At 40.3% G+C, this 12937-nt stretch overlaps 1 protein-coding gene across 1 annotated transcript in view; it reads right to left on the minus strand.

Moving 5' to 3' along the window:
* LOC144763399 (visual pigment-like receptor peropsin) overlaps nucleotides 1–12937 on the minus strand; it is an 874070-nt gene that overhangs the window by 115567 nt on the left and 745566 nt on the right. The window contains exon 5 of the mRNA XM_078648972.1: nucleotides 3432–3655. Coding sequence (XP_078505098.1) covers nucleotides 3432–3655 — 224 coding nt within the window. The remainder of the gene's footprint in view (nucleotides 1–3431; nucleotides 3656–12937) is intronic.

Here is a 12937-nt window from a genome sequence, read left to right on the forward strand (position 1 = left end):
ATGCCTTATATCCATCCTACTCAATCTAATCCTCCCCTTGGACACTCGTGAAATTTCCTTTGCGCTGATGATTGTTATTCTTGAACAGGAATCAAACAATGCCTCTACTTCAGTGCCCTTTACTCTTATGGTGTCTTTGGGACTGCAGACCTGACCTACACCTACTTGCAAGACTATTTCATCACATACTGTGTTCGTCCTGCTTTACTCTGTTTGCTTACTCCCTGACCACTCCTGCAGTATTGCCTGAAATGACCTTTCCTGCCGCACTTGTTGCATGTGAATTAGAGGGCAGGGCACTCCTTGTCATTGGCCATGTGCCCTTGCTTTCCGCATCTATAACAGGTACCCTTGAATGACCATCCCATTTTGCTCTCTTTCTGCTCTTTACATACTATTTTCTGACCTTTGACCATGGACACAGCTGCACATTCAGTCACGACTTTGCTCACTTTGGGTTTGTCTTCACTTCCTTTCTCACCACTGTCCTGTTTAATTTCACTGACGCACTGCAGCATGTGTTCTACCTGTTTAGCAACTATTAAAACTTCCCTCAGTGGTGGGTCGTCTTTCAACCACAACTCCTCATGTATACGTTCCGTCCTACACGCTAACACAAACTGGTCCCTGATCCTTTCTTCACTTGCGCCCCCAAACTTGCATGTCGCGGCTAGTTTGCGTAGATCAGACACAAAATCTTCTACGGATTCTCCTTCCTTTTGTACCCTCTTCCCGAAATGGTATCTCTCCGTTATGGTGCTAGTCTTAGGAAGGAAGTGTAAATCTAATTTCTTCAGGCTGACTTCCAACTCATTCAGACCCCTTGCTTCCTGCGCCCCTTGGTCTGGGAGGTGATCCAAAACTTCTTCCCCCTCTGCCCCAGGTAGTATGACAATAGGGCCACTTTCCTTTCTAACCCTAGATTTGGGCAACACACAGTAGCATAATTCAAAAACACACTTATTCCATTTTTTCCATTGTATAGCAGGTTCCCCAGGGTTAGTTAGGAAGAAAGGTGGAGGCGTCACACTCTGCATAATGACAATATCCCAATGGGCCCACCCTGAATCACCAGAAAATACGTCTTTTTTAGTTCAAAGGGGTAGGAAGGAATGCCAACTGAAATCTCTACAAAGCGCAGGATATTTTACATGTAACATTCACGAGGATTTGCCTAGGATTAAACCCTTAACAGTATCTCAATGCTGGTGGTAATGGACGATATTTTTCCTTTTGTCCACTGGGAGGCACTATGGCGCCCACGTCAGTTCCTACTGAGGTGAATTGTGCTTGAAAAATGCGCTGTTGTTGTTCCTTATCACTGAACACCACCAGTCTCTCAAAGGCCAATGCGATGTACCTCCCCTCAGTCACACAGCAGGAAAGCTGTTTACGGAAGTCTATGCCGCCTGCGCTAAGATGGCTCCAACTTCAAAGGGGAAGCACATATTTGCCCACTCGTCGCGATGAAGGTAAGGCCATTTCTCGACTCTCATTGGGATTATGTTGGTTACTGCCTGTAATGCCGTCTTGCCGAGTGTATCCTATGACGTATTCACACTCTCACGCGCCGCTTCCCCGCCGGTCACTTCCATGCTAGCATTCGCCTTCAACCGCCTATGTTCGGCGGGAGCCCTTGCTTCCTCACACTGACGTGGCCCAGCTATGACAGTCACCCAGCCTGAAAATCGCCTTGCGACTCACCACTGCTCTTCGATTCTCTTGAGAACTTCAGCTGCCCAGCACGCACCGCCAGCTAACGGCTTGCCAGCCGCCTGTGTTCGCTGCCTTTCACGCTGCTGACTCCAGCCAAAGGTTACCCCCTACTCCTTACTGTAAAGATAGTAGCGGCTGGTATTCTTCACTCTCAGCAATAGCCTGCTGAACTCCAACTCGCCGCGATTTCCTCCACTTGTTGCTCGTAAAACTCCACGCTATCAGACACCACCGGAGTTTCTTACATTCAATTTCCGCTGGCTTCACGTCAATATTTCTTTTTCTTCGCCTCTCGAGCGTGTTGAGGTCGCTGTCCCCTTTTGACACTCGTCGCCACTGTAACATCCACTAAAGATGACGGACACAAGTAAGATGCAGGTCACGTAAGTATTTATTTAAAGCTCGTTAGTACTGGGAACGCAGCGACCTCAGCCAACAGCGACAGCCACAACAGGTGACAGCTCACTAGCCTCCGCGGCGCTCGCATTGGAATCTTGGTCATGGTGACATTCTAAGTGATGTCACCACGAGCAATTCCATTACATGCGGAGCTGCCAGGGGGGGGGGGAAGGCGAGTGGGAGATACCACAGAATGTCATGTACGAATAACCTTCAAAAGATGTAAAAACTTGAATATGATATGATATGATGAAAATATCTCATACAAGTTAAACTACAACCTAATAAACAATACTATCTACACAGACCTAAGAGGAGTCTTTTGTAAAGAACCTAAGGTGTGCCCAAACCAGGGATGCACTCATAATTTATGTGTGCACTAATTATCAGCCCTTCTCAGTGTAAACAGACTGTATTACCATGAGACAAGCCTAAGTTATAGACACATGCATGATCCATGTATCCCTATAATCAAAGATCAGTACCAGGGATCCAGATATTGTTGCAGCTGGGACATTCATGGCAGGGGTGCACATCTTTCCCCATGCAGTGCCCATAGATATTTCCCCACAAGAATGTTTAGGAAATGTGGTAAAGTATGAAATGCATTTCAAGGCAAATTGGGTAAAACTATATTTAGATAAGTCTTACTTTACAAAGCAGTTGTGTTAATTTCTTCCAAGAAAATGTGAATATTGGACCGATAATTTTGATCAAAAGTCAGTATAATTTATGGACTGCTTTACAGGACATTTGGAATTCCGCCAAGGAATTTTAGTTGGAGGAGTAGAATCAGTCATGTCAATCATATGTCCAGGCTCTAATTGACATGCAACTGACATGGCCTTTCTCTAGCCTTTCAAATGCATTGACTTCTCATCCTTACTTGTTTGCCCGGTAGGCCAGTACTTCTGTGGCAGAATATCAGTGAAAGCGAGGCAGGTACCAGGTCCTTCTATTCAACAGACGCCTCGCTGTTATCTGCATGGTCAACAGAGTGGTGCTATTCTGAGAAAAAAAACTCCCAGATACCCCTAGGGGTGACTGTGTTGTACTTTACAAATGCTGTTTGATTGCTTGCTTGATTGACAGTGATACAACATCTTCTGTCCTTATTATTGAAGTGAAATAACAGCAGAGAAGAGAATTCCTTAGTCCAAGAAACATTTCCAAAGCCAAGATATCTGCACCTACAAACACGTGCGTGCTTGCTGTTTGTATGCATCATCATATTAAACCACACCAATGGGCAACACCTATTGGCAATGCCAAAGTCTGTTTACTTTAAACCAGAGTTTTAGAAAAAATATGCTTACCCTTGTGACATCTCGTTCCATTCGTCTCTGTCTTTCAGTAGGATCTCCAACACTTCCCAGAACATGACTGGACTTCACTTTAATAATTATGGAAACATATGCGAAGCACATTACCAGGACAGGGAGGAAAAAACAGCATATGAAGATGGTCACAATATATGACTTGTATATTGTGGAGAAGCTGGCTTTTGTCCAATCAATCTCACAGGTTCCATACATGCGATCTAAGAAAATGGAAACATAAAATGACAGTTTAGTATCATTCTTATCTATAAAAGATAACGGGCCCAATTAACAAAAGTAAACTGGGACGAAAGTCTAACTTTACGACTTTTGGTATTCACAAAGGACATTTACTACAAGTAAATACCCTCTATGATTACCAAAAGTTGAACTTTACATGTTTCAGTATTCAGAAAGGGCATTTACGAGTAGTAAATGCCCTTTGTGACTACCAAAGGTTGTAAAGTTAGACTTTCGTCTCATTTTACCTTTGTGAATCGGGCCCAACATATATACAATAATGAGTCATCTAATGTACCAAATATCTTATCAACAGTTTTCAAATATTAATCGCAGAACATAAAAGCATGATAGAAGACTCAATAGATATAAATTCAACATTTATAAACCTAAGCTATCCTCTACATGAAAGGCCTCATTCACAAAGCCCCTGCACCGCCGGAACATCATTTTCAGTGATGGTCCAGCAGTGCACACTGCAGGGTCATATCTACAATGGTACACAAACAAATGATAGACAGAATGCTGAATAAAACATACATTCACCCCTAGTCAAGAGATCTGGGTTAAACCCATCTTTCTTTGGCTCACCGTGCCACCCCAAATTAGACCCAGCCATATGCAAATCAGTCTTGACCCTGTGCCTTATGTGAACAGTCCAGACCATACTGCCAAGCCAGGTCCTCGCTGGACCGGAAACAAGCATCCTGGGACCTGTTTCTGGGTATTACCCTTCATCAGCCAGGCTAGCTTGAATCCAGTGGCACAGTGAGCAAGGGACCAACGTGGGGGCATACCCATCCCACTTAGGGTGAAAAGTGCTATGCAAACAAATGATGGATAGAATGCTGAATAAATCAAACATTCAAACCCAGTCAAGAGATCTGGGTTAAGTCCAAAGTTCTTTTGCTCACCATGCCACCCCAGTTTAGACCCAGCTATATGAAAATTAGTCTTGATCCTGTGCCTCATGGGAATAGTCCAGACGGAATGCTGAATAAATCATACATTCACCCCCAGTGAAATAGATATATATATATATATTCACTGAAAAAAACCATAGGTTATAGACCATATATAGTTAGGAATTAGCATTTACAAAACCTTGAAAATTCACTGAAAAAACCATAGGTTATACACCATATATAGTTAGGAATTAGCATTTAAAAAACCTTATTTTACTCACACAAAACCATTGAAATTCCATATATAGTTAGTTGTACTAACTATATATCGCGCACCCGCAATCCACTGCTGATCATGTCACATATTACATCATTCATGACATGGTCAGTGACATCACTGATGACATCACTGATGACATCTCAAATGACATCACTGATGACATCACTGATGACATCTCAAATGACATCACTGATGACAACATCCAGTGACTGTATTTTTCTGTAAAGTTAAAATATGTCTTACATATTTAAGAATGAGTGGATGTATAAGTGTCTGGATGAAGGATTTAGTAGGTGCATGACTGACTGTATGAATGAGTGATTAAATGTGTCTCACTGAGTGCATGGGTTAGTGACTAAACTCTTAATTTGTGCATCATTATGTCTGTTGTTCTGAAAACTGCTGCATGTGTTGTTCAGTAGCTATATGAGTAACTATATGGGTTATTGATTGGTTGCCCAAGTATTTGTATGGGAGACTGAGTGTGTGTGTGGGTGGCTGGGAGGTGTATGACTCTGTGCATAGATGTGTGAGCAGTTGATTCACTAGATGTATGGGTTCAAAAGTGCATGTGGAAACAGCTGTATGGGCGGTTGACTGTGTGCATCAGTGTATTGGTGAGTGAATGGATATCTCAGTGCTACATGTCAAAGTAAGTACATATGTAAAACACAGTACATGTGAGAGTTGACATATATAAATAACTGTGCAAAAGAGCCAGTGAATGTGTGAGTGGCTGTATGGATCATTGTGAACTTGTATCAGGGATTGTATAAGAGAGTAAATATGTGTTAGTATATGTTTGAATAAGTAAGGTGTGTATAACTGTATAGTTGAGGAAATGGAGGTGTGATTGATTCTTTGCATGACTGACTAGGTGTGTGAGTAACTCCATGGATGAGTGACAGTCTGTGAGTGTCTGTTTACACTGAGTGTATCTAAGGTTATATTAGAGTCTGAAGAGCTTCATCGTATTATCACATGAATGATGTGATCAGTGATGTGATCAGTAATGTCAAATGAGATGTCATCAGTGATGTCATCAGTGATGTCATTTGAGATTTCATCAGTGATGTCATCAGTGATGTCACTGACCATGTCATGAATGATGTAATATGTGACATGATCAGCAGTGGATTGCGGGTGCGCGATATATAGTTAGTACAACTAACTATATATGGAATTTCAATGGTTTTGTGTGAGTAAAATAAGGTTTTTTAAATGCTAATTCCTAACTATATATGGTGTATAACCTATGGTTTTTTCAGTGAATTTTCAAGGTTTTGTAAATGCTAATTCCTAACTATATATGGTCTATAACCTATGGTTTTTTCAGTGAATTTCATTGGTTTTTTAAAAGCTAATATCTATAGCTGTAAAATGTATTCTTCTTTAAATCCCAAAATATATTTTATATGTTTATTAATAAAAAAAAATTAAATATTTTTTTTGTTTCGCTCCCGGTCCGCGAACCGGAAAGCTTTCCGTTAGCTTAAATTGATGCCGCGACCCGGTCCGCGAACCGGTAAACGTTCCGTTTGCGCAACTGCCGCTTTAGAAATCAACATCGTGACGCGTCGCGAAAGCGCGACGTATCGCGTTGCCGCGTAATGCGTCTTATGACGTACCGCGTTAGCGCACCCGGAAGTGCCCCGGGGCGCGGACCGAGGTGCGAAACGCAGCTCCCCGGAAGCGATCCGGGGCGCGTCGCGAAAGCGCGACGTATCGCGTTGCCGCGTAATGCGTCTTATGACGTACCGCGTTAGCGCACCCGGAAGTGCCCCGGGGCGCGGACCGAGGCGCGAAGCGCAGCGACCCGGAAGCTATCCGGGGCGCGGACCGGAGCGCGTAACGTAAGCATAACAGGTCATGTGACTTGTTAATAACACTTTTCATTGGTTCATTTCACTTTTGGTTTCATAATCATGTAAGGCTAGGTCAGGTGACCTAAAAATAACACTTTTCATTGGTTGAGAACTATTGTTTTTCCCAAATGATGAAAACCCCTCCTTCTTTCCTCACTCTGACTTTCATCATTGTGAGAGGAAGACCTTTATTAATACTTGAGAAATGGCTTCAGTAGTTGCTTCAGCTGGTGCACCCCCACCACCACCTCCACCTCCTCATGGGAAGAGAGGACCACCTCCCCAGGTCATGACCAACACAGAGGAGGAAGAAGAAGAAATAGAGGAAGAGGAGAGAGAAGAACCACAGTTCTTGGAAGAGATGCCCCGGGTTTCCCATAGGAAAGCCAGTTTCATCTGGCAGTTTTATTCAATCCCTCCAGGGCAAAAGAAAGTGAATGCGAGGTATGTCACCTGCCTCATCTGCAAAGATAAATTATCAAGAGGGACTGATAAAAAGTATAGTTATGGGAACTATACCATGCATAGGCACATGACCAGGAGGCATCCACTCAATTACAGCCGGGCGGAAATACGGGATATGGAACAAAATCCAACATCAACTCCTGTGGCCAGGTCAAGATCGTCAATATCATTGACACCAGCAGAGGCACGGGAAACTGTGCCAAACATCCAAGAGAATTTTGGCCACATGAAACATACTTGTATGCACTGTGGTGCGTTGATAGCATGTGGCAACATGAGTATCAATTCAATAAACCTAGCTTACAACAATCATAATTGCCCTAACCGCCCCCAGTAATTTTTTTTTTGCTCCTGTTGAGCCCTTTTCAATGCCTGTTTTTTGTTGTTCCCCCCCCCCAAAAAACCCAAAAAAATATAAAATCGTTCAAAAAATACAAAAAAAACAAAAAATGTTCAAAAAAAAAATATATATATATAAAACAACAAAAACATTAAAAAAAGTTCTTTTCAGAACTACCTCCCCTTTCAAAAAAAATTGCTAGAATGTTTAGCACTCTGGCAAGCTCTATTTCTTTTGGTTCGCTTCCCGGTTAGCTTCCCGGTACGCGGACCGGGAGCTAACCCAAAAAAAAAAAAAAAAAAAAAAGAGTAAGTATAAGGAAAGTAAACAGAGAGTGATGTTAAAAGAAAGACAGCTATAGGGAGTAAAGAAGAGATACTGTTTAATAGATCTATTTACCGAAGAAAAGACGGAAGAGGGTATAATTGTGAAAAACAAAATAGATAAGGAAGTGAAAGAAAAAAAAAGAGAGTAGAACAATAACAAAGAAGAGTTTCTTGGAGAATGTGAGTGAATGTTCAAAATAAGATTAAAACATGGGGAATAACAGAGAGAAAAAATAGAAAACAGAAAACAAAAAATAACAGAAAAAGATTAATTGAAACAGCAAAGAAATGTAGGTAACATAGAGCCATATCATCAACATAGGCAATAAAAGTTTTGCAGCTTTTATCGTCAGAAATGTGTCGCTAAAGCCGCTTTTGCGGCAGAAAACCGCTGCTAAAACCACTTTTGCACCAGTTTTCTGCCAATAAAAACAGCAATAATTTTATTGGCTGTGTTCATAATATGCCCCTTAGTGTGCTTCAACTACACAGAGAAAGCATTATGAACAAGTAGTGATAGAGTGATCAGTCAAAGACACTAAGAGTAATAGAGACGGAGTGAGTGAACAAGAGTGAGGAACTATGAGAAGAGAGGGACTGAGAAAAAGAGTGGAAGGAGTTGAGTAAGTAGGTAATAGAGAAAGGAATGAGGGAAGTAGCAAAGGCAGGAAACTGAGGGTTAAAGAAATGAAGCAGTGGAACTAATAGAAGTTAAATGTGATAGAAATGTAACGAAAAGAGTACAAAACATTTACCTTATAATTGTCGTTAAATTACTCACTTTTTGTTTTTATACTTTCAATCTGTGAAAGAGAGAACAAACATTTGAAAAATATTAAAACATGTATTTAAAAATTACAAAAGACAAGGGAAAAGATTGAAGGACAAACAGTTTTTCAACAACTTTGACACTTACAGAAGCTTCTGCTTCTCCAGGCCCCCTACACAGTCCTAAAGATATACATTTTAAACTAACAGTATCTTGTTGCAGATGAAGTGAGGCCTATCTTAAAACATGGTGCATCTTTTGCATTGCTGTTGTCTCAGAAAAGTGTCGCAAGACACTAACATTTTAAATGATTGCTTCAGGATGCCAATAAGATGTGTCCTATCCAGAGGTTTGTTTGAGGTGAGGCCTACTCAGGGTTGCAGATGAAATTTAGAGTTGTTGAAGAGTACAGAGAAGATAATACATTTGCAGGCCTACCAATGAAGTGAGTCATGTCCACTGCACTCTTGAACAAAGGCCAAACCTCCTCTGTTTCCCTGGACAGACCTAAACTTGATCTGCACAATGTGATTCGTAATGATAGGAAACACAGGTGATGTAATTGAAATACGTGCAATTTCTTTTGCTCATTTCACAATCACATCACTTGTGTTTCCTTTGCTTAGGTATCTCATTGTGCAGATGTAGTCCAGCATATGAAAGAGTACGCAGAAGTGCAGCACTGCATGCAACAACTTTGACACTTACAGAAGCCTCACCTTCTCCATGCCTCCTACACAGTTCTACATATACATCATAAATGCAAACAGTACAGAATTAATTATACATGTTAAATGGTTTATTTTTGCTGTTCTCAGAATGTATCAAAATTCACTAAAAACAGTGACTTGAAGGTATTCATCATATAACAGCGGGGAAAAAAAAACACAATCAAAATGATTGTGTTTAAAAAACCCATACAACATAACAAATCAGAATTCAGAACTCCTTAAAGTTAACTTACTTTCCATGACGTCAAAGGATGTCCTATGAACAGCTTACACTCTGTTGTGCTGTTATTACTTTCAGCCCGCCACTTTCTGAAAGAAAACCTCCATCGTTTTTAAAAACATGTTACATGCAATAAATGACTTCTTGCTCTCTACCACAAGTTTCCACAAGGCCAAATCTTGTCAGAGCCATTTATAACTCTTGGATTTCTTGTAAGCCAATCCCGTCATTTGGCATTTCTGCAACTTTCAGAATTAAAATGTTGAAGATCATTTTCACAATCCTGGAATAGTAATATCTTCCCCTTCTTGCTCAGTCATGTTCTACATTTCCTATGACACTGATACTGCTTACTATGAAGCAGACTTACACTACCTCTATGACTACTACAATTATTTAATTCTCTACATCACTTTAAATCACAAAGCAATGTAAAACAGTAGACAGCATTGCAGACTTACATTCCCTCTACTCTATGTTTTGATTGGCTGCTTCAATTAGCTTATAAAAAGAAATCGTTTTTCTGAACTCATTCAAAGTGCACTTATTTCTCCATGACGTCCAGTCTTATGGTTAGAAGTTATGTCTCTGAACTACACTTATCCTCAAGGCCAAATCGTGTAGGAGCCATTAGAACTTCTTGAAATTCCACAGAGCACATCCCGAGATTCTTTCCCTAAAATTTTGGTTTTAAAAACACCGGGTAAGAGTTTTTAAGGTCATACGGCAATTTTTTTTTGAAAATTAAAACAGAATCATTGCAGAATGACCAGCCATTTCTAGACTTTAAATAAGCTGTGTAATGTCCTGATGTTATTGAAGGACCGTCATGATATATAATTGCTGCAGTTACAAAAGTCCTTCCTGATATTGACAACTGCGAAGCCACAAAATTTTTAATTAAAGTTGTCAATTTTGTTCCATCAGGCCTACATCGTTGGAACATTAAAATGACATACTGGCCATATGTTCGTATAAATAATGTGGACATCATTTCAGATTTACATTGGCTACACTCCATGTTGTGATCAGCTGCTTTTACTAGCTTATTAAAGGAGACTGATTTACTGTCTGGCAAAGTTAAATATATAAATCTTTCTGAGTCTACACTAGTAGTACTTGATACCATACAGTTCTCACAGTCATGCTGCCATTGATAAGAAAGCCCAAACAGCTGATCTACATCTACACCTTCAGCATGCAATACATCAAGCATATACATTAAAAACTCCTGACAATCTTGCTGAATATTTTGAGAGAATTGTGTTTGGCCTGAACATCTGTCTAACAGATTTCGAATTTCAGACACACTTTCTATGTTTGTTCTATCAGTGCTACATTTCTCTAACACAGAATTTAACAAACTGCAAAATCTTTGATCAGAATTGACCACAATCTCTTCTTTTACATTTTCTAGAGAAAACAAAACATTAACCACTACATTAGCATAGCAGTTGACACCAGAACTGTTTTCAAATTGAAAACCAACAACATCTTCAACAGAATCCTTTTTGTTTCTGCTTATAATTTCAGGTTCATCGACTTTTCGTCTTTTTGCTACAACCTCCCTAGTATTGGTCACATTTCTTCGTTTCCGGCCTACCACACGTTTCTCAAACAAAGGATATTGAGGCAAATGTGGCGCATACTCTCTTCTTAACCTATTGTATTCCTTAACACAATCTAGATCCGCACAAATGCTTGTGACATCACACTCAATCAAGTACAATCCCGATAAAGTTCTAACTCGTGACAATGCCACATATGCCATACCCTCCTTGAACACAGAACTGCCAATATTCACCAATGCACTGTCTACACTTAAACCTTGCGATTTATGGATTGTCACCGCATATGCCAAGCAAACAGGAAACTGCTTACGGCGAACATATAAGTCTTTTACAAGCAAAAATCTAGCAGAACAACGACCAATTAGCTGTACTTCCTCAATGCCATCAAATTTAATTTTTAAAAATTCAATTCCATCTCTATTTCTGTATTTTACAAAATCAACAACATTACCCATTGATCCATTTACCAGACCTCTTTCAACATGTAAATTCCTTCTTAAAATTATACGGCAGTTCAAGCACACATTCAGAGTCTTTTCAAAACCTGCAGTTTTAGATATACTCTTCTCTAATGAATCCAATTTTGTTTTCAGATTCTCAGACAAAATAATTGTTGATCCCATATGCTCTACTCTGTCAATAGCTTCCAGTTTCACAATCTCTTGCTTTTCTAAATGCAACATTTTGTTGTTGAATTTGGCACATTCTGAAAGAGTTGGCATCAAACATATTCCAGATTTCTTCTCAGTAATTTTCTGAAAAATATTCTCAGGCACAACATCTTGTTCTGGATATAAATTTGACAGTAATCGTGCATGTAAAGCTTCTTTCCCATGCTCGGTCACTTTTCCAATTCTAACATCTTGTAGAATAGTCTTGTAAACTTCATCCTTCGCCTGACGCATATTTTCATGCAGTTCAGCATAATTGAAGTTTAACCATATATTGACGTTGCCAATGCTGCCTAGGCACTTCCTGGTATCTTCATGCGTGAGCATTTTGAACACAGGTTGCCCTTTCACTGGTGTCAGCTGCAGAAGATCTCCGAAAACAATGATGTGTTTGCCACCAAATAACACATCATACTCTGTTTTGAGAACTTCTTGCATTCTCAAATGCACAAAGGCAAGCATGACATTGGAAACCATGCTTACTTCGTCAATGATAAGAAGTTTCATTTTCCTCAAGATTCTTGAAACTTCAAAACAAGCATCTCCAGATAGCTTGTGATATTGTAATTTGTTGTCATGCTCCACTGGCAGCATCAGTAAACGATGTAAAGTAATCCCTTTAATGTTATGTGCTGCCAGTCCAGTTGGAGCGGTGACAACACAAGACAGCGATGACTCTGTCCTTTCCTGCAAATAGCATGAAATTGCTTTAATGAGGAAACTTTTTCCAGTTCCCGCTTCTCCACTCACGTACAGTCGGACAGGCTTCAACGACGTACATGAGCACTCTTTCTTGTCATGACTTAATCCATGATCAATTTGCATGGTAACTTCGTCATATATTTTCCTCTGCTCAACGTTGAGTTGTCTTTCCAACTCTTCTAAGTTAACCGCATCCTCCTGAGCATGTGCCATGGCTCTTTCCACTTCATTCATAGCAGTGGCAGCTTCATTTTCGATAACAGGTCCTCCTAGTGGATCCTGACTCAATGAAGCAGAACTCTGACTGTCCTGAGAACTGTCTCTGGCAATCTCGGCTGCAATCATTGCTTCCTGCTCAATTTCCGCATTCAACATTTGTACATATTTGGGAAAAGCAGGACATTCTATGGTCTCCTTG

The sequence above is a fragment of the Lissotriton helveticus genome, chromosome 6 (assembly GCF_964261635.1).
Source record: "Lissotriton helveticus chromosome 6, aLisHel1.1, whole genome shotgun sequence".
Classification (NCBI taxonomy): Eukaryota; Metazoa; Chordata; class Amphibia; order Caudata; family Salamandridae; genus Lissotriton; species Lissotriton helveticus.